The sequence below is a fragment of the Cygnus olor genome, chromosome 2 (assembly GCF_009769625.2).
Source record: "Cygnus olor isolate bCygOlo1 chromosome 2, bCygOlo1.pri.v2, whole genome shotgun sequence".
NCBI classification, from domain to species: domain Eukaryota; kingdom Metazoa; phylum Chordata; class Aves; order Anseriformes; family Anatidae; genus Cygnus; species Cygnus olor.
This window is the reverse complement of record NC_049170.1, coordinates 80,009,748-80,033,928: the sequence shown is the minus strand read 5'-3', so window position 1 is coordinate 80,033,928 and position 24,181 is coordinate 80,009,748. Positions and strand designations below refer to the sequence as shown.

General features: G+C 38.6%; 1 protein-coding gene across 3 annotated transcripts in view; it reads left to right on the top strand.

Moving 5' to 3' along the window:
- The window catches only part of PIGN (phosphatidylinositol glycan anchor biosynthesis class N), a 111,165-nt gene that overhangs the window by 82,915 nt on the left and 4,069 nt on the right, over nucleotides 1-24,181 (top strand). Inside the window, exons 20-28 of one of the 3 annotated variants that reach the window (XM_040547948.1) lie at nucleotides 2,744-2,852; nucleotides 6,528-6,630; nucleotides 9,004-9,106; nucleotides 11,260-11,346; nucleotides 13,785-13,840; nucleotides 14,316-14,391; nucleotides 15,759-15,832; nucleotides 18,600-18,642; nucleotides 20,372-20,424. In XM_040547948.1, coding sequence (XP_040403882.1) covers nucleotides 2,744-2,852; nucleotides 6,528-6,630; nucleotides 9,004-9,106; nucleotides 11,260-11,346; nucleotides 13,785-13,840; nucleotides 14,316-14,391; nucleotides 15,759-15,832; nucleotides 18,600-18,642; nucleotides 20,372-20,424 — 704 coding nt within the window. Of the gene's footprint in view, nucleotides 1-2,743; nucleotides 2,853-6,527; nucleotides 6,631-9,003; nucleotides 9,107-11,259; nucleotides 11,347-13,784; nucleotides 13,841-14,315; nucleotides 14,392-15,758; nucleotides 15,861-18,599; nucleotides 18,643-20,371; nucleotides 20,425-24,181 lie in introns of those variants that run through there. The other 2 variants (XM_040547949.1, XM_040547950.1) reach the window with 2 other exon arrangements.

The window sequence follows — 24,181 nt, the reverse complement described above, 5'->3', positions numbered from 1 at the left end:
TGGCAAATGAGTATGAACTACCTACCTGTATGGATCTGAGAGTCCATTTACAGGCTACACATTCGTTTACTGGCTTTTGCAGGTATTCATCGTGGATTTCCAACACTGGTCTTAGCCTTAAAGAAACAAAAAAGACAGACAACCAAACATTATGATCAAAAAGATTTGTCAACTGAAGTGTTATAAATAAAAGAAAAAATACAGGATTAATTAATTATATTTACATTTACAGTTATAATAAAATCTTCGGTTTTGTTCAGACCTAGTTTTGTAGTTTTGATATATGTCACTGTCTGCTTGAGGCAGAAGGATACTAATTACTTCCCTATTGTTTCTGAAAATTGTCGAGAGTTTCTTAGGTTTTCTTCTGATATCATTAAAGCGGGAATAACACTTTTTTTCCCAAATTTGGTTTGCTGTGGCAAGGAGAGCATTGGTTTCTGGTTAATGCCACTTCTGATTTTTAGAAGGCTTTGGGAGTGCTTAAAAATGAGTTAGTTATAATCCATCAGCTAGACTGCTGCAGTGTTTACTGTACAACTTCATTTTTCTGGAGTGAATGTCAGTTTAGCTCTTTGCCAGCAGTTTCATAGCTGAGGTCCAGTTCTTGTTGTACCAAAATCACTGCTGTTCCCACTGGCTGATAAGGCTGGGCCAAGCTGTTATTCCTATGAGACTTGAGCTTCCTGTGGGTCCAGGGCGGGCAGTTGATTGGTTTTCTTCTTTCAATTACTTAAAACCCCAGTAGGAATCCATGTCATATCTATGGAGTTAGGGGACAGGAGGGGTATTTTCAGCCAGCCTTGTATGCAGTCCAGCAGATGATGCTGGTTCTTGGACCATCCTGTCTGTGGGCTGTTGTCACGTGTGGTGCTCAGAAAAGTTGCTGGCAAGGACATGCAGGGACTGCAGATGTCACTCTTGGTTTCCTCTTTCTAGCTGAGACCTGCAGATGACCATTTCTCAGAGGCCAGCTCTCAGGCTGTTCAAGAAGAATCTCTGAACTAAAAGGAGGTGTGCAGGGGGAAGGAAGACAGGTTCTTAGCTGGAGACCTCTCCTTACATCTCCAAGTTGCTTCTGTGTTGTTCCACAGTCCTGGAGATGTCAACGAAAGCTGGGAGCACTTTGAACATCAGCTAAACTGTGAACACAAATCTCAGAAGCAGACGCTGAGCACCGCCCCAGGTCTAGCATAGATCTAGCAGCAGTAAATGGGGTTTTACTGATGTGCCCAGATCATCAGTAATCTTACAAGGCACAAGTTATATTATGTGTGATGACTCAAAGTGACTTCACCAGTGACTAGGAGGTAGCAGGGGGGATTACCAGAGCTCGTGGCACTCAAAGAAGTTGAAAAGATATGTCAAAGGGGAGAGGGGATCTGGCCTTGATGCAGTGAAAAGATCCCAAATAAACATCAGAGGTCTAAAAGGGCCAATTATCTGAGCTTTTGAAGGCATAATGGTTTGACCTGGTTTGGTCACGTAGGAATACAAGTTACATTTTCATGTGCTCTGAAATTAAGCAGAACCAGCAGATACTGAGCACCTCTGAAACTGGGCCAAGAAAGGGTGCTGACTGCCAAATATATCCTCTGGGCAGGTACCACTAAATGTCAGGATGGGAAGTGGCAGCTATTCCTATGGTAAAAAGTTAAGGCTGGGAACATTGTTTAGTTGCTTTGCCTTAAAAAAAAACACAACAGCAATTAGATCTTGCAATGCTATTTTAAAGCACGTTTGCAAAGTGCCGTGTATGCTTGATTTGCCTTTAGTGGAACTGTGGAGTTGTGAACAAATAGCAGTAATTAAAAACTTGGCTCAAACATTTTCTTGAATAATTGTCTGCTTTCAAAAATAACTGACTCGTGGGGTAATGTCCCTAAGGGTGTGCTTTATTTTGTTTTTTTTTTTGGGGGGTGCTCCTACCAGATGACTGATTGGCGCCTCCTGAATTAGTCCAAAACAAAAACCCTTTCCATCTTCTGTGTTTTTCCAGAGCAGAGGCAAGTGTGCTGCCCCTGCAAAGCTCTTAACTATCCTTTCCCTTCACCCTGGGCCTGATCCTGCAGCAGAGCCAGAAGTTCTGCTGGTTCTTCATGGCTGCCATGCGAGGACAAATGCTCTTCTGCCTATTTGTTCTGTGTTTGGTTGGTTCTTTTTTTCACATTTGCACTTATTTTAAGAAAAATATAGGAGGAGGAGGATGTGGGAAGGTGATAAATGGGGTTAGCTTATAAAAAGGGAATTCCATGTTGAGCTTTGATTCGTTGGAGGATTCTCACTGTATCTAGCAAATACGAAACATATATACCTACGAGTGTGTCAAAAAAAATGCGAGGAAATCAGAAGAGGCATTGTTACTTGATAATTTTACAAGATATATAAGGTGTTGGCAAAAAATTGGGGGCATATATTTTGTGTGGTTTATGTGGACATTTAAGGAGTTACTGTTTACAGAGGGTATATCACTGCAAATTACTGATCTGGAACACTTAAGCTGTTTAAAAATAGCATGAATAAATTAAAAAAAAAAAAGACTAGGAAGATGTTTTAAAGGGCATAAATTCTACAAAGGTAGAAATACTCCACTTGCATATCAGAGAGTCTTCCTCAGGCTTGCCACTCTTATGTTGATTCAGATGAGGTGTTTATGCAACTCTAAAGCATATTTACATATTTAGTATGAGATGGCAGAGATCCCTACACTAATTACGTGTTTTATTGATTTTCTTCTTTCTAGATGTTGAGTATTGCACTTTCAACATATGTTGTGAGCAATACCCATAACAGTCTGAAGAACAAACAAGGATTGCCTGTGTTCAATCAAATTATCAGTTGGACCACTCTAGGTAAGAACATCTTGCTTCCCAAACTTGTTTTTCTGATAATTTGTGGTGTTAGGGGTTGGTTGGGGTAGTGGTGACACCTTAGTATTAACATTTTACTTTTGCACGTATTCCTTGATTTGAATCCTTATAGTTTGTAAATGTGTTTACTGTTCTTTTCAAATTTCTTTTTCTGATGAATGTGTTAGTCTTCTAAAAATTACTTCTTTTTAAGTTTGTAACAGAATGTGAACAACTGTGACTTATAAGTAGCTTTATCTTTTGTTTTAAATATTCTTTGTAACAGAATGTGAACAACTGTGACTTATAAGTAGCTTTATCTTTTGTTTTGAATATTCTGAGTATCTTGAAGATCCCTTTAGGGATATAACGGTACAAATGCCCTTTTTGCTTTACTTGAAGCCAGATAAGGGTGATCTGAGATGTTCTACAAGCAAGCCAGTTAAAGCACAGTGAAGTAATGAAAAGATTGTTGCTATATTTCAATAAAAATAAAGCTGCAGCCGATGACAGAGATCCCTGGGGTATTGGGTAGGCTTTTCAGAGCTGCCTTACAAAGTACTTGTGAACTAATGATATTAGTATACATTTGATATCTGTTAGAACCTAACTGTTAAAGAAAAAATTTACAAGACTGGATTTTTCACTGCTCTTAAATTAAAATCTTAGGATGATTAAACACAGCAAATGTAATTATCACTGGGGTTATAGACCACAGTAAAGTAATGCCTTTGGTATTTCAGCTATAAAATAATTTCTGTAGGGCTCCATTAGAAAATGTTAGGAATTATTTATCCCTGACTCATTTGGAATATGGGACTTCTTTTAAAGCTAAACATATCCCCTTTTAAATTTGAAAGCAGCGGTTTCCTATAAGTCAGGACCAAGAATTTAAATACAGCGTAATGGAAGAATTATGGCTCTTGTTTTCTAGTTGCTGAATGTCAGATATTGTGTGCATTCCTGGATTGGTGACATTGCTGTAACTTAATCAGATTTTGTCTGTTTTGCCATTCTTGCTTCTGTTTGATTGAACTAATTCAAGACTGATACAACTGATTGTGATCACTATGTGTATGAGGAATAATTTTTGTAATGTAGTTCTCTTTGGAGCATTCTCTTTTCCATCATCCTTTCCTACCTCTTCATACCCTACTAAGCTAAGTGCTTGTCTCTGTGTGGATGAATTCCTTGCAGTTTTTAAAGTCAATGAAATCAATGATGTCCTGCTTGGCTTACTGTAGCAGGAATTGAGGTTAAAGGTTATCTTTCTCTCCTGTGTAATGGTGAGAGAAAAATATTTTTCATCAAAGAGATGATTTGGGAAGTCGTAGAGGTCTAGAGTTATAAGGAAAAAGTGTATTAGAAATTCTCTCTGCTGATGGTGTTGTGTCTATGATAGAAGCAATACTGAAAGTGAAGCAAGCTATGTACCCTGTTTGCTGCCATGGTGGTATTGAATTTTAGCAAAATTTTTCAGACTGGAAGTAATCATTTTAAGTGGATGTGATATTCCAGGTAGGAGCCTTATGCATTTGTTGAAGTTGCTTTACATAATTAAACACCTAAGCAGGCAAAAAGCTAAGGCATCCAACAGTATGTCCTCAATACTCCTGTTGTAGAGATGCCTTGTCACTTGCATAACCACAGCTTAGCATCTGCCTTGTCATTAGCTTCTACCATAAATGTGACATCACATGTTTTCTAGCAAATTGTTCCCATCCCCACCCCCAGCTATTCATTCTGATGAAGTCTACCGTGTTTAAAAAAATAATAATTTTAGGCCTAAATTAAAACTTTAAAGAAAGGCTGGTTGGGGGGAAGGGGGAAGTCAGGCAAGAAACTAGTCATGGGTGGGTTCCTGAAGGCCTGCAAAAAGGTCCAGCTGGCTTCAGCTGTTATGCCACGTGGTTGTTGCAGTGTACCTTAACTACAAACATACAGAGTTAAACCCAGGAGGTATAAAGTGAATCCAGCTGCTTCCACATTCTACAGAACCTTCTTTTGTGTGTTAGTAGCTTTCATTGATGGAAATCTACGATAGCAACTAGCCAAATTTTCAGTAGCTTCATGCCATAATTTTGTCCTGGGACACAAACAGACTGCATAGGTCAGCCAGAAGTGTGCAGGTCTTTTGATGGCTAATATTTCATGTGACATATCAGAGATGGAAATGGTGATTATCACCTGCCAGACACTCATCTGTTTTCATGTGTGATTGTGCACGGAAACCAATGCACATCTGATGCGTTGAGCCTAATTTACAGAGGCCCATAGCCACACTGAATTTCTTTCCACCAACTCTGGCTTGCAGTGAGTGTGCCTGGAGTTTCTCCTTGAGCCAGGCTTTCTTTAAGCACAGAAAGCTAAAAGTAATGCTGAAAGGCTGAAGCACCCTTGAAATGAAGTCACTTTTCTCTAACTGTAGCAGTGGCCCAGGTTGAAAGCCAGGAAATAAAACATGCTGACCCACAGTTTGTAGAAACTGCCTCATCTCTCTTTCATTGATATGCTTACTATAAACACTATTATATGCTATGACAATAAGCACAACAAAACAAATGAGCTTTCCATATATTATCGTTTTATTCCTGTTCCTTGTTAGAATATGTATTAATTAAGGCTCAATGCTGATGCAGCCTTTGAATGTTTCAGCCTAGTGAGGGGACCATAACGCAACAAAGAATCACACCAATGTTATTTGTCCACTTCTTTCTTTATAAATGTATTAAATAAAATTCTGTTTAAAAATCATTTAAAAAAAAGAAACAGGTTTAAAGGGAACAGGTCATGAGGTCATGGCAATTCTTTTGCTTCTCCCTTTCCCTGCTTCAAGTGCCTGGCCGTTTTTCCTCTACCTTTCTTCTTCTTTGCTCATTCTCTTCCAGTAGCCCATTTCCACTTTTCTCAGTTTTCCTCACCTCCTGCAAGCCACTGGGACTCATCCTTACCTGCAGAAGTTTCCCAGCTAGAAGACTCTTCAGGAGCAGCACTGACTCAGCTAACCAGGGCTGAGCAATGGACTGTGCTAAGGAGCTACATGCAACTCCTTAGACCCTACACCTTCATTATAAAAATGCATTACAGGTCAAAGGCGAGAAGCATGAATCACAACAGATAGGTCCCCTATAGTTCCTTAAATCTTCCTGTTTTAAACCTTTCAAGCAGAGAAGCTAGTGAGTTGATACTTTCTATATCTGTACTACCAGTATTTTCAGTTGCACCTCAAAATATGGCAGGCTACCTAGTCTCATCAAATGGAGCAGTTGTTCCCTAACTGCAGTCTTAGAGCTGTTGGTGGTATTCAAGGCCATGGTTAGTGGTTCTCAGACTTGTAGTAAACAGTGAGGTTTGACTGGTTTTTGGGGGGTAGTTCTTCTGTATTATCTTAAGGGAACAGCAATTCATGAGAAATTATAAAGGTTGTGGGCTAGAAAGCCAGGAGATTGTAGAGAAGTGATAGAGAATGACAGAGAACCAAAATTACTTTTGATAAATATTAAATGTTCCAAACACCAGTTTTCCTTTACCAGAAGTAACCTCTGAAAATAAGTAGGAGGGCGTATATGACCAGTATTGAGTTTTCATACATAAATGTCAAGATTTGAAGAACGTTATCTTGTTACTGATGATGAGATGTTTTGCATGCAGTGACTGACAGATCTCTCTTCTTTGCAGTTTCTTCCGCAGTGTTGCCGTTACTGAGCCCCACGTTTCTTTTTCCGCGACTGTTCAGCATACTGCTTTCCCTGATGGCCACCTACCTACTCCTCAGCACAGGGTACTTCTTTCTTACTCTGTTTGCATTGACCTTGCATATGAGAATTGGGGCTAAATGTGAAACTGTCTGCTGAATCTCATGTACATTCCTTTTAAAGGTGTAAATCTTGCTTGCAGCTGTAGTCTCACTGTTTATCTCTTTGATTAGTTCCCTAAAGAAAATTTCAGGGGAACTTCCGTAGTTCTCCTTGTATTTATTGTAAGCACTCTGTTTTGTTGACATTCCTTTCAGCTAGACCAAGCAGAGGCTGAAAGGATGTGTATTCAAACAGTCTTGCACCAAATAAGAAAATCTGTTTTAGTTTCTTCTGTTGTTTTAGTACATGCTTTTCTCCTCACAAAAAAAATAAATAACTTTCTTCTCAGTTGCCCAGCACTTGTGTGTAGCTATGGCTTAAATGACGTGATGGGAAACAAGTAGCCCTAAAATGAGGGAAAATTTTATTCAGAGATATTTTCGTGGAAGTATCTTTTTTTCAAAGGGATGCTAGATCCCCGTAAAGAGCAGGGCTTTCTCCTTTTCAGATAAAAGGTAATTCTCCAGAGCTTGTAAAGGAAGAAAACACCATGTCAGCCAACCCACTTTTTGTCCAGAGTCAGTAGCTCTTAAAAGCATAATTAATGGGGAGTGTAGGAACCATCCCTTCTGCCTCCCCTCCCACTTATCCTCTGGATTTAATTACACTGGAAAATTAAGCGGAATAAAATATCTTGCAGCAGACATTTTGCAATAGCTGCCTCTTGTGGATACGCTCATTTCAGATGAAACATCTCTTTTTTTATCTCCTGCAGGCCCCTTCCTCCCACTTTCCCATTAGGTTTTTGATCCTGATCTTACTCCTGTCAACACACGCAGTCTTGAACTCGACCTTCTTAGCCTGTCCTGGTTGCTGGATAAAGCATTAACATTATTCTGAGGATGACGACCTCCCTCGTTGTATTATGGCCCTTCACCAAATTGCTTAAACGCTTACAGCTCTTTGCTGCCTTCCTACAATGTTCAAATAGACCAACAAATTCTAAAACAATTGTTCAGAAAAATGAAACCAAAAAACAATTGCAGCAAACCCAAGGCTCTCCGTACCAAAAGCATTTTCTCCTCAGCATTCTGTTACATTATGTAATGATAGCCTGGTGCCTTACTTGGGTAACTCCAGCACCTTCCTAGGTGTAGTTAGGTGGAAGTATTGAAGCCAGCTGAATAGCATAGCTGCTTACAACAAGTTGTCACTGACTCAGTTGAAGACATTCAGTTTGTAGGCAAGTGTAGATGATTGTGAGGCTTGCAGGTACTTCTGACAACCCAAGCATTGTCATCTTCATGATAAAGTGCTTGCTACTTTGGAAATTAAAACAAATATTCAAAGTTTTTTGTTCCAGTTTGAAAGCACTTTGTAGCTACACTAGTGGGGAGATATAATACGGAGACGATATCGAGATTAACTGTTATCATTTTCTTACTTCTAGACAAATAAGTCTGAGTCTAATGAAAAAAGGGAAAAATTACAGTCTTTTCAGTATTAGTGTCAGAGTCATTGTCAGTTTTAGAATGCCATCCTGAAAGAAGAAAAGAAGCAGCACCATGAAGTGCAACCTGGGACATAGAAGGCAGGGAAAAACTAGTTTTATCTGACAACAGTCTACACCCCCAAGTTATAAAGGTGTTTTAATTTCTCAAATAAATACATTCATAGTTTCCTATGCTGGTATGCTGTAGAAGCCAGCAGTCCCCCCTCTGAGACTGGGCGTCTAGCTTCTAGAAAAGCTGAGGTGACTTGATTAGAGTGTGGCTTGATGCTGCTGTTGGGATGGATGTTGCTATTGGGGTAGATCGATATGTAGCAAAGAAAAAGGACATTCAGCTTCAGTAAAATGTGATGCTCTTTTAATCATATAGATGCCTCTCTCCTGGCAGCTGGTTTGAGACCACCAGAAAGAGTTTGTGTGATTAGGTCCTAAAGAGACACACCTTCTAGATGCTAAGTTGGACTGTACCTCCTCAGTTTCAAGTAGCTCTTATTATAAAACTTTCAGTTTTGCAGAAAACAGGTGCTGAATTCAACATTTTTTTTCTTCCCGTTTCTTTTAAATTTCATTTGCTAGAATTTTGTTAAAATCAGTCGTGATACTGATGGGAACTCAGCCAGTGTTGTGGCAGCCATCAGATAGGGAAATGAGTACAAAACACAACTGACTAAAGCTGAAGCAGTCTGCCTCTCGTAGTTCTATAATTTAATCACTGTGTGGCTTTAAAGTTCACCAGCCAACTGTGTGTACTTCTCAGAAATGGTGGGTGAAGAAAAAAAATATTGATGTTTGATGTTAAGTAGTTGTTAGTGACTGCACTTACTATGATTATTACGTTGTTACTCAGGTATGAAGCTCTGTTTCCACTGGTGCTCTCTGGTTTGATGTTTGTGTGGATACACATGGAACAAGAAGCACTGCAGCACTATGGTCTTTCACTCAAACCAAAGGTAACAGCTCCAGATAATTTTATCAAGTTAATTATCAGCTTAATCTTTTTCCTTCAGGCATAATAAACAGTTCCAATAAACAATAAAGTTCCGAGTGACTTTCGCAGAGCAAAACTTTGCGTTTCCTTTTCTTGAGCTTAGGAGGCCAGTAACAGCTGTCTCATGAAATGGGAATGTGACCTTGTAAAAAAGATGTTTCACATCAGAGCTCCTTTCTAGGAATGCAGGAAGCCAATTTGACTTAGTGGTATGTTCTGTTGGCTACAAGCTGTTCTTCGAATGTAGTGCTAATCAGAGTAAGGTACGGTAACTCTTCAGATCAAGTGCAATGTCACAGTACTTTCTTTCTGATGGCAGTCGTGAGTGTCCATGTAAAGTCTGAAAAGAAATAATTTCATTTCTGAAATGACCCATAGGAAATACAAGAAATCTTGTGTGACTTTGTCCTGCCCCTCTCTTTCATCAAAGATGGCCCTTTATTTCTGATATTACAGACAAGGAGTAGGAGACTAAATTGAAGCTGTAACATTCTTGGATTTGCCTGGAGACAGAATTTTGTAATAGGTATCGATGCAATTTTTTTCACCCCAAAATTTTCAAAGCACTTTTTAAAGCCCATGCTGCTCACGCTGCTGTTTAACTTTTAGATTAGGTCCAGGTTTTAGCAGGCTGTGGCTTTGCCATCGATTTGGTTAGAGCCCGGATGCCTGTTACAGAGCTGTCTGGGTGCTCAGAGCTAAGCAGGTATGCAACGTGGTTCTTCCTCACTTCTCCCAATTGTGCCCTCCTTGGTGCTGGTCAGAGAGAATCTGGGTAGGGATGCGCAGAAGTGGCCAGAGACGCTTGTAAGAGAAGTGGTGGTATTTATCTTTCATGACAAAGCAGTCGCTAGAGTGGATCTGACAAATGCTGTGATTTTGTCCCCTCAAGGGAGACAATTTTACAACTTGAAAGAGAACAGGTTTTACCAATTTATTGCTGGATATCGGAAATGAAAATGGGAATCGCTTTTTATGTATATTGCATATACTAGCGGTATTTTGTGTGAGCAAGTTTCATGGCATCTTAAGTGATAGAGATGGAGTCTGAATGCAAAAATGTAAGAGTAACACGCACACAAACAGAAAAAACAAACCATAGTGCAAGGCCATAATAGCGGAAAATTCTTAGCACAGCACAGTTTTCAGTGGGATCTACTTTCTCTTCTGGTCCTGAACCCACTGTACCTTTTGCATCTTGTGACAAGCCATCTGTGATGCTTGCCTGCTTGATGGTGGTCTGATATTCTGTTTGTTTTAAAATGAAATTCTATTAAAGCATTGTATTATGTAGAAGACTTGAACAGTGACGAACGCTTTATTAATCAAATGTAAACGACAAGAACATAAGTGAGCTATAATTATGGTTTATGTTGTCACTATCTGTATGTCTTTTGACTTTTCTTTCGTTTTCTTTCGGTGAATGGAACAATAACGCTCACCCCGCTTCCCACTTTTAGATTAGAAAAATCATCTCTTGAATGCCTGTTAATACCTGCCATAAAGTAAATGTTGTACTTGAGAATCCACCTCAGTTCTCTGATGTGAGATCATTAATTAAAATGTTGACAGTATTGAATGTCTATTACTTGACTTTTTTCTTTTCCTCAGTGAAAAGGAGTTCATTGGCCTCTTAAACTCCATGAAGACAGTTTCTCTTCAGGTCAAGTGATTGAGTGAAGGAGATGGAGAATATTTTAGTATTCTCATCCACAGCATAAGTCAATTAAGGATGATTGCAGTCTATTATTTCCGTGGGTCTTTATCCACATGTTCATGTGACCAGTGGAAGTGTGTGTGTGTAAGAGGAATATTTATTATGGAAAAAGAGAAGATGATAAATATAAGTCATGGAAGTTCTTTTTTAGTCTAGATAACAGCGGAAACTCCGCTTGTGTTCACTTACTTGATCATCTCACTAGTACAATCTTTCTGGCAGATTCATTGAAGTATAATGAAAATATGGGTAAGTTTGCAGTCCTCATCATAATGTCACTCTAATAACAGCTGCTAGGGAAGTAGGTTTCTTTCTCATTCATTTCAGTGAAAAATATGGTGTTTCTATCAAAGTACATCCGTTATGTTACGTATTGATTTCTTCTGCTGTCTTCCCAGCTTGCTGTTTTCAACTTCGCCTATGCTACTGATATAACTCAGTTTCGACAGCTCCACCTAGATGACATCCGCAGGTCTTTCTTCTTTGTATCCTTTTGGCTGCTGCTTTCCAGGAAAAAGATGGGTTTGTTTCAGAAGGTCCTACAATCAAAAACTTCTAGTCTGGTAGAGAAACAGAAAGCTAGCGAAGAAAAAACAAAGAAAAAGAAACAAAGAAACAAAAGCTAGTGAAGAAACGAAACAGAAGCTAGTGAAGATGATCTGACTCGCGTAGCTCAGAAGACAACAGTCTTCTTGTCCATTGCTTTTTATACGGTAGTAAAAAAATAAATCTATAATGAACTGTACTTTCCTTTGAAATCTGTCTCCTTGGCCACTTTTAAAAGTTTAATCTCTTATAACTATTACAGTTGAGTTTACCTTTATTCTAAGGGCATCAATTTTCAGTTTGGCTGTATTTTATTACATTTTGGCTGTAGAGAATTCATTCAGCCTTCACAAATTTGTTGGAAAAGGTGATATTAAAATTATTCTTGTTTTGTTTTTTCTCTTATGGCAGTTTATTAGGAAGAAAATGTTGGCTGTGGCCAATCAGATGAGATGAGAAGGAAAGTTCCAGCAGACTCTAATGAAATACGTTGCCAGAGTCTGGCCTAGAATAAAATGTGTCACACATCCTTTCTGCTGCTAGAAAGGATTTGTGCTTGGGGGGAAGGGTTGCTTGTTCACTAGCACAGCAGTTATTTTGCATTACTGTAACTGCAACTGCTGATATTTTTTTTCAATACTCTAAAAGCTTGATAACATTACTGCTTTTCTCTTTCATCCTGGGACTGCAGTTGAAATTATTTGTTTTTACAGTATACCTGAAAACAGCCTGAGATCCTGCAGTGAGTTCATCTATTTCATTTGCTGCTTTGCTGTTTTTAACAACAAAAAAAAAGCTATTTTTTGTTGACATTACTGCTGTCAGATCCTAAAAATTAGCCAAAACCAGACCCAAACAATATGATTATATTTTTTAAAGTTTCAGAATAGTACTTCTTTAATATCAAACACTTAAGATGAGATTAAATTATTATATTTAATTGAAAACACTTGAATGTATCCTGTTCAGCTCCTGGAAAAAAATACACAGTTTGCTAGTCTCCTTTGCAAAGGCCAGGTGTGACACATACTAGCTCAAAAGGTAGTGTTTTGTTTAACTCAGGTATGTGTAACAATTAGAAATAGTGGTGTTAAAAGACTTTTCTACTAGAACAATCACATTGTACCCACAACCCTGTTAGTTGTTTATCTTAAAAAGAATCTTTAAGGTTCCCATACGGGGCACAAAAGTCAGCCTTGCACTGGTTGGCCTTGTAGCCTGATTTTCCAAAAGCAGATTCAGATTGCATATGCTTAGCATTTTCATTAGACCTATGTGCCACTGGTATTTTTTTCTGCTTTATTAGAAAATTGTTGTTGTTATAAATCTCAACTGGCAGATTTGCACTATGCTGTTAGACTGCTGTGTTACTAAACTTGAAATGATGTGATACGCTTGGGAGGCATAATTTCTGTAGTTATGCTGACCTAATCCTTCAGAAATATTGCATACAGAATCGCGATGATTCTGCTGAGTATTTGGTAGCAAGCTGTTTATGCAGAGACTTGAATGATCGGAGGCAGTAGCTGTAACAGGAGTGGAAAGACCCAGAGGGGCCTCTAGCAGCAGGAGCCATTGTCAGTGACCCTCTGCCTGATGGGAAGAGGGGAAAAAAAAAAAAGGCAGTTAAAACCATTTTTTAACCGAAGAAGTGAGAGCTAGAAGGGTCCCAATGAGCTCAGGAGGTAGAAGAAAGTTCATCTTTCATGAACTCCTGTAGCAGCAAGTGTTGTATCTAGATGAATAAGGTAGGTTTATAAAACATTGAGCTATACAGATTGTGCCAGAGTTGTCCTCCCTCCTCGAAGCAAGGAGTAGCTGGGAGTCCTGAGTTGCAGTGGATAGACTCAGCATAATTTTTGGACAGCAAAGCTGCAGAAGGGATAAGAGCCTTTAGTCTTCTTTCATGGCCAACTACCTCTTCCACGGTTAATTCCTCACTAAAGCAATCTATTTTGTTTGGTGATACACAATGCTATTTTTTTTTTTTTGCAACAATGTGTGTTTGTATTTCTGGGATCGTGGTCCAGGTATGTTCCTGTCTTGTTAGGGACCCAGAAAACAAACTGAAGGTTTCTGGTAGGGGATTAAGACACCCTCTAAAACATTACATGTGCAGCTTGTCTTTCAAATTTGATGCAATCAGGTCTGAGTTCTTGGGTGGAGCTAGACAATGCTTTGATTTTCTTAATGCCATGTAAAGCTGTAACAGTAGGTCTGCATCTTGTAGTTTCATGACAGGATTTGGGAATTAAATTGACAGGATTTGGGAATGAAATTGACAGGGTTTGGGAATTAAATTGGAATAAAGGGAGAAAATGCTGGGTTTGTTTTACTACAGCTGTTTCTGCAGTGTGTTTTCCTTAAATACGTCTAGGTTTTCTTCATAGTGACAGCCTTTTTTGGCACTGGAAACATAGCTTCCGTTAACAGGTAAATCTTATTCATTGATTTGAGAAACAGTAGGCTACAACAGTTCTTCCTACAGTTGGTATACTGAATATAAATTTGGTTAGCAAGATCAAGGCAGCAGAATTAAAGCAATATTCAGCAATAATAATAATAACTTACTTTTTCTGCTCTCTGTAACCTGTTCCCTAAAAGCCTGCACTGTTTGGTTACGGGGTCATCTCAATTTCCATTAGAAGCTATTGGCAGTATGAGTTGAGAAAGCTCGGCTGCTCATTAGCAGCATGACTCCCCAAAAGACACCAGCAGAGAAAAATTGTAGAGAAAGAAACGTGAAGTGTAAACAGTCCTTGCTAATTTAATATTTGAGCAAGAGGAGAGAAGGCTGGAAGCCTTGTTTAAAAATGTATATACACAGGACTAACTAAATGCTACATTTTTTTTAATGCAAAATGCCATTTTGAGGACATGTTGTAATGTCTTTTTCATGTTTCCCTAGTTTTGATCCTGCGTCTGTCTATTGTTTCTTAACTGTGTTCAGTCCCTTTATGATGGGAGGCTTGCTTGTGCTGAAGGTTAGTAATCCTACCTTAGTGAAATTTTCTCAAAGAGCTGTTTAATAAATAACATATCGTGTACACAGTTGTTACTTTGCAATTTACAAAAACATATATATGTATTTGAGCTTCATTAGCCTTCTCAACCATGTGTGAAGCTTTCAGCCTTTGTATTGTTTCTAGAGATGGATTCTTCTGATTCCCAAAGGAGAGAAGCTAAATTGTATGGAAAGTATAATTTAACTGTATTAGATCAGTTTATTGCATTAAAATGGAAATTTTAAATGTTGAAAAGACTTCTAGATTATTTTTAAAATGGTAAGTTTTCCCTGTAGTATAATATCTACAGAAACATGGATGGAATAGGTATATTTTATTAGTTCCATCTATCTACATTACATTAAGTACAGTCTTTGAATGCTCTACTGATTAGGCTGTCATTTTCACAATGAGTGCTATTTTTAATATTTTTTCTAATATCTTAGTGGTCTATTAGAGATTGGATTGCACTTCTTGTTTGCAGGCAAGGTGTGGGAGCTCTGTTCTGATACTTGAGAACAGGATCCGCCAGGGGCAGAGGCAAACAGGAAGGGAAACATGGAATTTATGGATTTCTTTTAAAATATGCAGTAGCTCCTGCCTCTGCATCTCTGCTGCTTCTGTCCCAGGGAAAGCACTTAGGTATATGATGTGTAATACTCCAGGACACAAGTCAGTGCAAACTTTCTGGATCCTAGGGAAGAGCTTTTTAGCCTCTAAGAGTTGTGATGTGCTTATACTTCTAACTTAAGAAGTGCAAGTCAACTTTAGAAGGAGCAAAAGACAATGTTAATGTTTCTAACTTTTTTGCGGGCTTTGTTTTGTTCTTAGTTTACTGAACTGCTTTCATTTGCTTTACTTGGCTTTGGAGGAGCAGTGTGATCTTTTTTTTTTGCTGAATACATGCTATACTTTAATTTTAATTTTTATTTTTGTGTGTGTGTGTGAGGCTAAGATAGACCTATTACACTTCACTTGGAGCTCTGCAGCCTGTCACACAGGATATTAGATCTGAATAGTTCTGTCTTCTAGCCTTGCTCTAGTATTTATCATCAGTGTTAAAATGGCTAAATGAAGTGAGGATCATTAATGTGTTTTAATTATAGTTTTCCATACTGCCTCATGGTTTATTTCACTGCAGTTCAGCTATGATGATGGAAGGGGTTTTCTGTTCATTTACTAAACATGCTTCCTGCAGAATGGGTCTCTACTCTTTCTTGCCAATATTTTGTTTTTGTAACATACACATTTTGTGATAATTTCAAAAGAATGAAACTGTTTCCACAACCTGCCAGGTTGTTGTGTAAATGCAGTTATAAACCAAAATGTTGTTTCTGTTTTAACAGGTTGTAATCCCATTTGTTCTGGTATCATGTGCTTTTGAAGCTGTTCAAGTCACAACACAGCTATCTTCTAAGAGGTACAGCAAGTGCTGTAGTTCTGCATTAGTAAGGGTTTCAAATCTATTTTGCAAGACTTCAAGATTGTCATATCTAAATGTAAAAGAAAAAAATCAGCCGACTGTTACTTGTTATTACAGTTTGGTTTTCTTGTTCAGTGATTCTGCAGGCTCAGGAGTTCTTTTTGTGATAAATGATTATAAATGGAGGCGTTGGCTCTGTCTGAAGCAATCCGATATTTAATATTCTTTCTTGACAATACACAGAAGGAGCACTGTTTTCTCCATAATATAGAAAAATGAGCAGAATCTGAAGTCTGATTTTTGTTTCATATTGCAACTCTGCTTATAGTACAATATTTTAAAAATAATCCATTTATAACGTAACCAATTCAGAATTGTGTAGCAATGACCTCACCACAAATAGCATTTAAAAAAAAAAAAGGTATGTATGCCCTTCTATGGCAGTTTAATGCTGCTCAGGTGTCCTCAATATTATATGTTTTTTGTGGTAGGGCTAGATGGCTGCCAGCCCTTTCTCCATCTCTGAAGACTTTTCAGAGTGAATGTGAGAAGGGTCCCCAGCCTCCGTTCATCATGTGGGATTACAGATGGTGCTGAGATGTAGGAGGTCCACCACCTGATTTTGAATTTGTCACAGTGGGATCTTGTGTGGGGCCAAGGGTCTCACTGGACAGCGGCAGGGGGACCGCAGTGACTTTATCCTGCATATTGCTCAGCTAAGATGGAGGAAGCTGCCCTTGATCACTGTGATGTCCTGTGCCTTTCTGTTTGTTTTCACCCTGCCTGTGCTCTGCCTGTTGTCTCCTTCTCCAATTTCACCTGGTACTTAGAGGGGAATGGCAGCCTGAAACCTGACTTCTTGTTGAAGAGGCAGCACAAGGCTTGCCTTCCCACTTACTTTTCCTGCCTCAGCTGTGCATGCAGTGTGTTGGGGCAGTCCCTTGACCCCCCAGGAAAGGAAGGGTATCTGTCTTCCTCACTAAGTTTGATACAGGAGCAGGGCTGCCCTGAGGAACTGGCGTTCAGAAAGTCAGCTAGCAATTCACATCTATAGGGATCGGGCATCACAAAGGTCAGCATTTCCCAACTTCTGAATGCTTTGCAACACTGGAGATATTGCAGGCTTTTGTGTAATGTGCATGTGTGTGTGTGAGAGGGGAAATTGTGTATTTTTAAAGCATGGGACACAAGTACATCTTTGCAGGTTTATGAGGCTGTGGTTGTACCTCAGGGTGGGATTTTTGCTGGCTTCATTTAGCTGCTCAGGTAACAATAGCAGTGATACCGCCACAGCATCAGCTTGGGATCAAGACAGAAACCATAAGATGTGCCCAGGTTCCCTGGAGGGGTTGTGCTCTGATTATCAGCACATCCTGGAGTCTGTGCTGTACTCTCATTATTGCTCTTGCTGTCCCTGCTAGCTAAATTAAGCCATCACAGGGGGCAATCTTGTTTTTGTAGTGTTATAAACATGCTCTGAAATTAGCGTTGTCCTTCCGTTGTGAAAGGCTTCCCGCAGTTCAGAAGGGCGTAAAGCAGATTTTTGTTGTTCCGACAAATTGCTCCCAAACTCCCTGTTTATAGATTAAAGAATTATTCTTTCTTTCTTTCTTTTTTTTCTTTTTCTTTCTTCTGTTCATGGGGAATATTCTGTCAGAATATGTTCTTATAACTTCCCTGTGAAAACAGCCCTCTGGCTGAGTGCTTCCTAGGCTTCCAAGATTGCAACATCTGATCTGAGCCATAGGTAAGGGGACAGATGCCTTTCAGTGAGCCTGAGACACAGTAGGTTTGTGGCATCCTGATTTACTAACGAAGCACATGCAGACTTCGGCAATACCAGAAACTTCTTCTTATTTGAAGATATTGGTATGGGTGTCCTCCCAGAACAGGCTTGTGCAATGCTGCTGCAGGACATTTTTTTCCCAAAAAAAGGCTTCATGGATTTACGGCGATAGTACTGATAAATTAACTGTATTATAGTTAAAGACTCCTCTGCTAATGGGTCAGTTCCTTGCTACATTGCTTCAGCATCATTAACTTAGAAACTAGTTTTAACCAGTTATAGTAATTGCTTTCATGCAATTTAGGATTTACATAGTTTAATGAAAAGAAGAATAGGTTAATGGGGAAAAAAATAGCTCTATGTGCTCCCTTCTGGTTCATTTTATTGGCCGCAGTCTACTTTCCAGAGGTAAACTGCTGCCTGACAGACTCCAGTGAGTCTGCGAGCGTGCCACCAAAATGCTGCACCTTGTTGGAGCGGATCACAGGTACCCAGGGCTCTGGAAGGGGGAGGCAAGCTCCTCATTCAGCAGGGATGGTTGTAGAGTAGGACTGATCAGCTCAGGTATCCGCCTGCGCAAAACACTTTTGCTCACTCCTGAGTCCATCCCGAAGCCTCTAAATCAGCTTTCTTTGGCTTAGCTGGCACATGATTTCCCTGTGTAAGGGATGGACAAGCACTGTTTCTAACATGCTCTTGTTCTCTGCTAGTGACTCGTGTTAGGTTTCTCTGTTGCAAAATTGAAGCTGTTAATGTGAAATGTTATTTTCAAGTAGGGTGGGATTAAAAACACCAAATATTCTAGTCATATATTTTAACTGTTCTCTAATACATTGAAAAGTTGCTGAGCGATTGAAAGGCGACCACAAGAAATCGCATCTTATTTTCTTTACGGGGGAGAAGGGGAGTTAGTATGCTTTGCAACATCTGTGGCCGTGAATGAAGGTTGATCTGTTGCTGTTTTATTTTTCTTTGCAGCCTTTTCCTCATTGTTCTTGTGATTTCAGACATCATGGCTTTGGTAAGTTGTTGCACATTCTCTTTGAATAAGATAAAGCAGAGGGCTCTACTAACTCCAGCTAGAGATCCAAATTTGCTTCAAACTTCAAAGTTTTTGCAACTAGGGCAGTAAAATGAAATCCTAGCATAATTTAGAAATAACACTCCTGCAATCACCGCTCTTTGAATTTCGTGTAATTAAAGTTTCCAAAGAAGCAATATACTTATAATAACAAGAGACAAAAATGAAGTAACAAGTCATTCTGAGTTTTTCACGTGCTTTCCAATCAAATTCTTAGGAAGAGTTTAAATGAGAGTATCAGTTTTAGCTGTGTGCTAGGTTTAGTTAATTTTTCAGGAATTTGAACCTTTTCCTCACACCTTCTCCCCCTTCCCATAAAAAAAAAAAAAAGATTAAAAGGAAAAATGTGTTGCCATTTTCATTGTTAGAATTATCAGCATCTGGGAGATCTGCAACACATGAAAAGACACTGTGCCTTTTGTAATAAGCTGTTAGGAAATATATTGAGATAGATTGAATTACCTTGGTTTGTGGACACAAACAACCCAAATCTGAACAATAATAACCCAGTATAATTTTTACAGATTAAAGGTGTGTTTTCATTGTCTCCCTCTAACTGTATCAAGTAATATCAGTTGGTGCCTCTTAATATCATAAGTTCAACAGAAATCTTTAAAAGCATCAGGTAGAGCTGGTGTTCTCACTTTTATGTGTTGTTTTCATTTAGTCGCTTCGGAGTAAGTATTCCAGATGTGATGTCATTGGGCATCATAATGTACAATGCAGTGTGATCTATGGATCTTACCTTATGGGAAAAACAGCACAAGTACAAAACCAAATAACGACTGATTTGTCTGTAGAGTAAAAAATGGAGAAGGTATAGTTTTGTGTAATTCCAAACAAGTATTTTGACTAAACTAGTTTTTGATAACCTTCAGAGGAAAAGGATTAAAATATCAGTAAGCCACTCTCTTAGTGTTTCGCTAATAAAATCAGTCCTATTTAGACCAAGACAAAAGAGGAGTGGGGATGTGTACAGATACATAGCAAGCCCCAGTATTTTGTATCTCACATGTTCTCCTATTTTGACTTAATGATTTTAAAAAAAATAGCAAATATGTACTTGGTGTAGAAAACAAAACAAGACCAAAAAGGTTTGATATGTAGGAGCTTTGTGTACATCAAGAAATGAGAAAGCTAGCAGAAAAAAAAATGAAACAACGCTGGTTTTCTTGTCTTCCGAAGTATTTAATGTGGCAATCAGCTATAATTCACTGATAAATAATTGTCTTCCCCTGACTTTATTGCCTTTTTGCAAATGGGGAACTGCCAGACTTGCACTAATAAATTTGTGGCAGAATTCCGGGTAAACAATATGTAGTCTCCTTTTTGACATGAGGCATTACTTGGGATCCCATTATTCTGGGCAATAAGGTGAACTGTATTTTCTTATTGAAAAGGTTCTCTGCTGGTAATCTCTGCTTCTTGCAAACAGAAACAGAACTCAGTCTATCTTTAGCTGTTTGTGTTTGATACCATGTTAAGTCTATCTCTGGCTCCTAGAGTGTTCTTTACTTTTGTCCAAATGAGCATTCCTGGAAAGGTCTTGCCCTTGTTCTACTTGAATTAGAAACTTGGAGTAAACAACCTGAAAATGTTCATTTTAATTTTAGGTTTCAAATTGTGCAATGATGATGTACTAATAAAACTTGTTGGTTTTTTTTCCTAGCACTTTTTCTTTTTGGTTAAAGATTATGGAAGCTGGCTCGAAATAGGAACAAGGTACAGTATTCTTTTGCCTCCATTGCATTTTAAGAAGGCTCATAGGTTAATATTGTTGTTTATCTACTCAGAACTCTTGTAATTTTTTCCAATTACTGTCCTTAATCGAATGCTTCGGTGATGTTCCCCATACTTAAAACACATATGAATACATATGTGCACACGTGCACCCCAACATATGCGTAGATATATCCCCAGCTAAAATTACGTCTTAAAATCTGTGCCAAAGCAACATGGAGTAAGTAATTAATCTTGCATGACAAGAAATCCTGTTATTTTTAAAGAACAGTAATTACACAAAAATGTCTTAATTACTGATTTGCATTGTAATTAGTTTTAATTACTGTTAAAATAATAATTTATCAAAGTTGTTAATTGTCATGAATCTAGTTAAATTTCCATATAAGATCCCCTGTGAATTCATGAACATTGTGCGAATATGTTGGTGGGTACCAATACCCATGCATTTATCCTACCTGCAGTTGGGGGAGAATAAATCTGTGGCATTTAAGATACAAATCACAATTTCAGCAAGTGAATTTGTTTTGCATTGTGAGTCCTACAGCGTACATCGTTGAGTAGGTTTTCAACTGTGCATTCTTATTTGTGAGTGGCCCAGAAATAGCAAATCCAAGAAATGCACGTTTCAGACTTACCTTCCCTGAGTTGTGGGAGTAGGTAGTATTCTGTAATAAGCTTAGTAGGGAATGTGGTGTTAATAATCCAGCCAATCTGGTCACTTGAAACTGTTATTTAAACAAAAGTTGAATAGTGACCCGTTGTTAATACTCTGTTTAGTCTACATTTACCCTGTGCTTTGCTGAGCCCTGCACTTCTTTGGGTGCACGCATGCATATATACACACACATTCTGCCTGTTTTCTTTTGGAGCCTGAAACTCCTGCCTACAGCTGTTGAAGATTCCTAATGGGAGGAGATCGAGTTAGATCAAATAATGGAAACACTGCTTCAACATCACAGTTCCTTGTTGCTGTCAGGTTATGGTAGATCAGATGGCCTCATCCTTTGGTTTGAATTCCTCTGTAGGTTAATAAGGATTTTAAAGACCTCTAAAGTGGTCTGTTCAGCTGGGCAAGAAGCTTTAGCGAGCAAGGACAAAAATTGTCACAAGTAACCCAAACCTTTGTTTCTCATGTACAGTCTTCACAGCACAGTGATTTACAGCTGGGATAGGTTGTTGGATCTATTTCAGCTGGAGGTAGGCTTTGTTCCAAAGAGCTTGGGGGAGCCTGTTATATACAAATGCAATTCTGCCTCTCGTGTGTGTTTTGAACACTGAAGAAGGCATTGAAGAAGTCCTTCTTCAAAGTAATTTGTGATTAATTTTATACATGTCAATGCATAATGCTCAGGCAGTGTTAAATTTGTCATTACTTCACTTTTGAAGTGAAGTGACTTTACAACCTACATTATTTTATTGTAGTTTCTTTACGTATGTTGTGTGTATATGTGTGTGTGTGTGTGTGCATGCACATAAGATAAAATTGACTGGGCTGTGTAAGAAAAGAGGTGAAGCTGTAGGGAGAACTGAAGCAGTCCTCTTACCTAGAGTGAACAATCTTTTGACTCCCTGATCCTGAGCAGATTTTTCAACATGCAGTCCTCAAGCTTGGCAGAATCAGCAGGCAATGGCAGAAGATTTTTTTGTTTATTCCTGAAAGATGAGATTCGTGGGGTTTTGGGCAGTTCCCAAAAGTGGTGGGAGAGAGATACTAATGTGCCTCTTTCGTGTCCTTTTGTTACAGACGCTGTGACAGCTCTGTAGCATTCCTGCTGCAGTGTTGTCTGTTGTTGCTTTGACAGCAAGGTCTGAAAATATCCCCTCTCAGCTGACATTTTAGGTGTTGCCAAAATTTTCCTGAGAAGACTGAGTCAGTTAAGGAAATGATGGTTGGTTTGTTTCCAACCATTTGTATCTCAACAAAACCTGTGCAGAATTTAATGGAACAAAGAATAGGAGCGCCCTTAGGACCAGATGCTGTCTTTTTTTGTGTGTGTGTGTGTGTGGTAGTGATAGGAAGTAGTTTGAGGAGGATACAATTTTCTGGTTCATTTTATATTACCAGTTAGAAGATCACTGAAATGAAACTGGAAAAGCAGCAATTTAGTTGCCTAGTGAAAAACGAGAGATTCATTCCTTTGAAGTCCTCTGAAGTGGTGTATATCCTGCATTTGGAAAGTTTCTGATGTATATTTCCATTCTTTCATCCTTTTCTGTGGTGATATATTTCTCTGGATTTTCTAATTACCACACCTTGAAATTTTTGAATGTCCTCTCACTAAGAATATGAAAGTTGAGTAGGAAATGCTCACTAGGCGACACCTGGGTTTTTCAATACCAGTGCTCAGTACTTTCAATTGTAAGTTCCCTTGAGGAAAAATATGACTTTCATCGCTATTTTATGATGGTATTGTTTCCTAGTGGATCTCTCGCATCATTCAGAAGTAGCGTTTGTTTGCCTGACTGATGTATTTCCATTTTTTTATTTCACCCCTGACTCCTGCCTCTTACATCTCAGTCTACCATGCCTCAAAGCTGCCTTAACAACATGTCTGTATTCTTCTGGTTGAATACACCATACCACTTAAGCATTGTCTCTGAATGTAAAGAGATTTTTACTTTTCCCTCTCTTCCAGTTCATTAATGAAGTGCCGAGAAACAACACACCCGACATAAAGTCCTGTAGTATCACATTCAGCAAATTATCAACCCACCATTGATTACCTCCTCTCAGGAAATTACAAATTAGCATGATTATTTATGGCTGTTTAGAAAGTTTTGATGCCCCGTTGGTTAATGGTGCTACCAAAATCAGCAGGAACTTATTTTTCAGAGGGTGTTTGCTTTTCATTGTTTTGATATAAGAACAAGGTATAATCTTTCAGTGAATATCGAATTCATAGTGTTGTCTTATGCAAGCTTCTGAGGTCTGCTAACCTTACCCTGTACGTATATATCTCGAGGTGACCCTGAATTGTATCATATGCTGTAGAAGAACCCGCCATTACATTTCGTAGATACACTAATGCAGTATTCCCAGTATGTTTGATTTATCAGTGTGTAGTACCTGATCATGAGAAGTTTGTTCTGACAGATTCTTTTATTTTTGAATAACAGATAAATAGAATAGATAGCTTTTCGGCTTCTTTGTCACTAAAATATATATCTCTATGGCTTAAAAGCTATGTTTTATCTATCTATCTATAAAAATGGAGATATATAGCCTTTAAAACCTACTATAGCTGTATAGTACGTGCGGTGTGTAAATAGCTGTGTAAACAGATGGTCAAGACAGAACCCTGAAACTTCTTTATATGACGGTATTACATAGTTTTATCCAGACACACACTGTACTACTTCCTCTCTTTTTATAACAGTTGCTAGAAGATATAAAGATAGATACAGTCTGAACTGTTCTTCTGCAGTTTCAAAGTTCAGAGGAGATAGATAAAGCATAGATCAAGGCTTTAGGTTTTCATCTGATAGAAACAGTTTTAGTTCGGGGATGGTGGTGTTCTAGGGCTGTTAATTAAAACAAGGGTCTTGTGTCTAGGAGGAAAACGGTGTTTATCAACAATCTCTAAAGCAGGATCTAGAACGATGTGCTTTGTGATTTGCTTCAGATGAAATGGAGGGAGAGATGGTGAAGGATCCTGGCTGAAAATACAGGAGGCTTAAAATTCAAAACCTGTGTCTAGTCTCTGAAGTATTTCTTGGTTGTTGTTTGTTTTTTTTG